The sequence below is a fragment of the Musa acuminata genome, unplaced genomic scaffold (genome assembly GCF_036884655.1).
Source record: "Musa acuminata AAA Group cultivar baxijiao unplaced genomic scaffold, Cavendish_Baxijiao_AAA HiC_scaffold_620, whole genome shotgun sequence".
In the NCBI taxonomy this organism is placed as follows: domain Eukaryota; kingdom Viridiplantae; phylum Streptophyta; class Magnoliopsida; order Zingiberales; family Musaceae; genus Musa; species Musa acuminata.
The window spans coordinates 2,501-7,500 of record NW_027020859.1 but is presented as its reverse complement, the minus strand read 5'-3'; the positions used below and the strand labels follow the sequence as shown (position 1 = coordinate 7,500).

General features: G+C 40.9%; 2 protein-coding genes and 1 non-coding gene across 3 annotated transcripts in view; all 3 read left to right on the top strand.

Annotated features, from left to right (window-relative positions):
• Window positions 1–4,432, top strand: part of LOC135662414 (photosystem I P700 chlorophyll a apoprotein A1) — a 9,110-nt gene extending 4,678 nt beyond the window's left edge. Inside the window, exon 1 of the mRNA XM_065176654.1 lies at window positions 1–4,432. This exon is cut by the window's left edge and continues 4,678 nt beyond it. Coding sequence (XP_065032726.1) covers window positions 1–1,953 — 1,953 coding nt within the window. The 3' untranslated portion in view covers window positions 1,954–4,432.
• Window positions 1,979–5,000, top strand: part of LOC135662412 (photosystem I P700 chlorophyll a apoprotein A2) — a 5,044-nt gene continuing 2,022 nt past the window's right edge. The window contains exon 1 of the mRNA XM_065176653.1: window positions 1,979–5,000. This exon is cut by the window's right edge and continues 2,022 nt beyond it. Coding sequence (XP_065032725.1) covers window positions 1,979–4,183 — 2,205 coding nt within the window. The 3' untranslated portion in view covers window positions 4,184–5,000.
• On the top strand, window positions 4,824–4,897 carry TRNAM-CAU (transfer RNA methionine (anticodon CAU)). The gene has a single exon. It is a non-coding gene; the product is annotated as a tRNA-Met (tRNA).

Below are 5,000 nucleotides of genomic sequence, written 5' to 3'. Positions count from 1 at the left end.
TGGCTAAGTGATCCTACTCACATTGCACCCAGTGCCCAGGTAGTTTGGCCAATAGTAGGTCAAGAAATATTGAATGGTGATGTGGGTGGAGGTTTCCGAGGAATACAAATAACCTCCGGGTTTTTTCAGATTTGGCGAGCATCTGGAATAACTAGTGAATTACAACTCTATTGTACCGCCATTGGCGCATTGGTCTTTGCATCGTTAATGCTTTTTGCTGGTTGGTTCCATTATCACAAAGCCGCCCCCAAATTGGCTTGGTTCCAAGATGTAGAATCTATGTTAAATCACCACTTAGCGGGGTTACTAGGACTTGGGTCTCTTTCTTGGGCGGGACACCAAATCCATGTATCTTTACCGATTAACCAATTTCTCGACGCTGGAGTTGATCCTAAAGAGATACCGCTTCCTCATGAATTTATCTTGAATCGGGACCTTTTGGCTCAACTTTATCCCAGTTTTGCCGAGGGAGCAACCCCCTTTTTCACCTTGAATTGGTCAAAATACGCGGAATTTCTTACTTTTCGCGGAGGATTGGACCCAATAACAGGTGGTCTATGGCTGACCGATATTGCACACCATCATTTAGCTATTGCAATTCTTTTCCTGATCGCTGGTCATATGTATAGAACCAACTGGGGCATTGGTCATAGCATTAAAGACATTTTAGAGGCTCATAAAGGTCCATTTACAGGCCAGGGCCATAAAGGACTCTATGAAATCCTAACAACGTCGTGGCATGCTCAATTATCTCTTAACCTGGCTATGTTAGGCTCTTTAACCATTATTGTAGCTCACCATATGTATTCCATGCCTCCCTATCCATACCTAGCTATTGACTATGGTACACAACTTTCGTTGTTCACACATCACATGTGGATCGGTGGGTTTCTCATAGTTGGTGCTGCTGCACATGCAGCAATTTTTATGGTAAGAGATTACGATCCAACTACTCGATACAACGATCTATTAGATCGTGTCCTTAGACACCGCGATGCAATCATATCACATCTTAACTGGGCATGTATATTTCTGGGTTTTCACAGTTTTGGCTTGTATATTCATAATGATACCATGAGCGCTTTAGGGCGTCCACAAGATATGTTTTCAGATACCGCTATACAATTACAACCCATCTTTGCTCAATGGGTACAAAACACCCATGCTTTAGCACCCGGCATAACAGCTCCTGGTGCAACAGCAAGTACCAGCTTAACTTGGGGAGGTGGTGAGTTGGTAGCAGTAGGCGGCAAAGTAGCTTTGTTACCTATTCCATTAGGAACCGCAGACTTCTTAGTCCATCATATTCATGCATTTACGATCCACGTGACTGTATTGATACTACTGAAAGGTGTTCTATTTGCTCGCAGTTCCCGTTTGATACCTGATAAAGCAAATCTTGGTTTTCGTTTTCCTTGTGATGGACCTGGAAGAGGGGGGACATGTCAAGTATCTGCCTGGGATCATGTCTTCTTAGGTCTATTCTGGATGTACAATGCGATTTCCGTAGTTATTTTCCATTTCAGTTGGAAAATGCAGTCGGATGTTTGGGGTACTATAAGTGATCAAGGGGTAGTAACTCATATTACAGGAGGAAACTTTGCGCAGAGTTCCATTACTATTAATGGGTGGCTTCGAGATTTCTTATGGGCACAGGCATCTCAGGTAATTCAGTCTTATGGTTCTTCATTATCTGCATATGGTCTCTTTTTCTTAGGTGCTCATTTTGTCTGGGCTTTCAGTTTAATGTTTCTATTCAGTGGCCGTGGTTATTGGCAAGAACTCATTGAATCCATCGTTTGGGCTCATAACAAATTAAAAGTTGCTCCTGCTACTCAGCCTAGAGCCTTGAGCATTGTACAAGGACGTGCTGTAGGAGTAACCCATTACCTTCTGGGTGGAATTGCCACAACATGGGCATTCTTCTTAGCAAGAATTATTGCAGTAGGATAATGGCTAGGAGGATTTGAAAGGCATTATGGCATTAAGATTTCCGAGGTTTAGCCAAGGCTTAGCTCAGGACCCCACTACTCGTCGTATTTGGTTTGGTATTGCTACCGCACATGACTTCGAGAGTCATGATGATATTACTGAGGAACGTCTTTATCAGAACATTTTTGCTTCTCACTTTGGGCAATTAGCAATAATCTTTCTGTGGACGTCCGGAAATCTCTTTCATGTAGCTTGGCAAGGAAATTTTGAGTCATGGATACAAGACCCTTTACATGTAAGACCTATTGCTCATGCAATTTGGGATCCTCATTTTGGTCAACCAGCTGTAGAAGCCTTTACTCGAGGAGGTGCTACCGGTCCAGTGAATATCGCTTATTCCGGCGTTTATCAGTGGTGGTATACAATCGGATTACGCACTAATGAAGATCTTTATACTGGAGCTCTTTTTCTATTATTTCTTTCTGCTATATCCTTAATAGCGGGTTGGTTACACTTACAACCAAAATGGAAACCAAGCGTTTCGTGGTTCAAAAATGCCGAATCTCGTCTAAATCATCATTTGTCAGGACTTTTCGGAGTGAGTTCTTTGGCTTGGACAGGACATTTAGTTCATGTCGCTATTCCAGGATCCAGGGGACAGTACGTCAGATGGAATAATTTTTTAGATGTATTACCCTATCCTCAAGGGTTGGGACCACTTTTTACGGGTCAGTGGAATCTTTATGCCCAAAACCCTGATTCGAGTAGCCATTTATTTGGTACTTCCCAAGGAACAGGAACTGCCATTCTAACCCTTCTCGGTGGATTTCATCCACAAACGCAAAGTTTATGGCTGACCGATATTGCTCATCATCATTTAGCTATTGCATTTATTTTCCTGATCGCTGGTCATATGTATAGAACTAACTTCGGGATTGGGCACAGTATCAAAGATCTTTTAGAAACACATATTCCTCCAGGGGGTCGATTAGGGCGTGGGCATAAGGGTCTTTATGACACAATCAATAATTCGCTTCATTTTCAATTAGGTCTTGCTCTAGCCTCTTTAGGGGTTATTACTTCCTTAGTAGCTCAACACATGTACTCTTTACCTGCTTATGCATTCATAGCACAAGACTTTACTACTCAAGCTGCGTTATATACTCATCACCAATACATCGCAGGGTTTATCATGACAGGAGCCTTTGCTCATGGAGCTATATTCTTCATTAGAGATTACAATCCAGAACAGAATGAGGATAATGTATTGGCAAGAATGTTAGACCACAAAGAAGCTATCATATCTCATTTAAGTTGGGCCAGCCTGTTTCTTGGGTTCCATACCTTGGGCCTTTATGTTCATAACGATGTTATGCTCGCTTTTGGTACTCCGGAAAAACAAATCTTGATTGAACCTATATTTGCCCAATGGATACAATCCGCTCATGGTAAGACTTCATATGGGTTCGATGTACTCTTATCTTCAACGAATGGCCCAGCATTCAATGCAGGTCGAAGCATATGGTTACCGGGCTGGTTGAATGCTGTTAATGAGAATAGTAATTCACTCTTCTTAACAATAGGTCCTGGGGACTTCTTGGTTCATCATGCTATTGCTCTAGGTTTGCATACAACTACACTGATTTTAGTAAAAGGTGCTTTAGATGCACGTGGTTCCAAGTTAATGCCAGATAAAAAGGATTTCGGTTATAGTTTTCCTTGCGACGGCCCAGGACGCGGCGGTACTTGTGATATTTCTGCTTGGGACGCATTTTATTTGGCAGTTTTCTGGATGTTAAATACCATTGGGTGGGTTACTTTTTATTGGCATTGGAAACACATCACTTTATGGCAGGGTAACGTTTCACAATTTAATGAATCTTCCACTTATTTAATGGGATGGTTAAGAGATTATCTATGGTTAAACTCTTCACAACTTATCAATGGATATAATCCTTTTGGTATGAATAGTTTATCCGTATGGGCGTGGATGTTCTTATTTGGACATCTTGTTTGGGCTACTGGATTTATGTTTTTAATTTCTTGGCGCGGATATTGGCAGGAATTGATTGAAACTTTAGCATGGGCTCATGAACGCACACCTTTGGCTAATTTGATTCGATGGAGAGATAAGCCAGTGGCTCTTTCCATTGTGCAAGCAAGATTGGTTGGATTAGCCCACTTTTCCGTAGGCTATATATTCACTTATGCAGCTTTCTTGATTGCCTCTACATCAGGAAAATTTGGTTAATTTTAATTTAGTTATTTATTATTTTTTTTATGTACTGTATCAGCAACAATCTCATTTGTTTCGATGGAGAGGGAGGATCTACCTTCTTATATTTTTACATCTAGGATCCGAACTGTATCATTGATAATAATAGGAACTGAACATTATATTATGGCAAGAAAAAGTTTGATTCAGAGGGAGAAGAAGCGGCAGAAATTGGAACAGAAATATCATTTGATTCGTCGATCCTCAAAAAAAAAAATAAGCAAAGTTCCATCATTGAGTGAAAAATGGGAAATTCATGGAAAATTGCAATCCCCACCACGTAATAGTGCACCTATACGTCTCCATCGACGTTGTTTTTTGACTGGAAGACCTAGAGCTAACTATCGAGACTTTGGGCTATCCGGACACATACTTCGAGAAATGTTTCATGCATGTTTGTTACCGGGCGCAATAAGATCAAGTTGGTAAAGAGAAAAATATCCTTTCGTATTTGTATGAATCTCTATGATCTTTTGTATGAATCTCTATGATCTATTATCATAGAAGATAGAGGAGCCCTCTTTACCATTCTGTATAAATAGACTATTCTATTTGTACGGATATGGTAGAGGGGCGTATCCAATCTTTCTTCGTACATAAGTTCCCGGTTCTTCAGCGCGGAGTAGAGCAGTTTGGTAGCTCGCAAGGCTCATAACCTTGAGGTCACGGGTTCAAATCCTGTCTCCGCAACATTTTTTTGTAAAAAAAAAAAGATCTTTTTAGGTGTAATTCTAATTAATAACTATTTTTTTGGGGGGGGGTAGTTAGCATTAGGGGGGGTAGTTAGCATTAG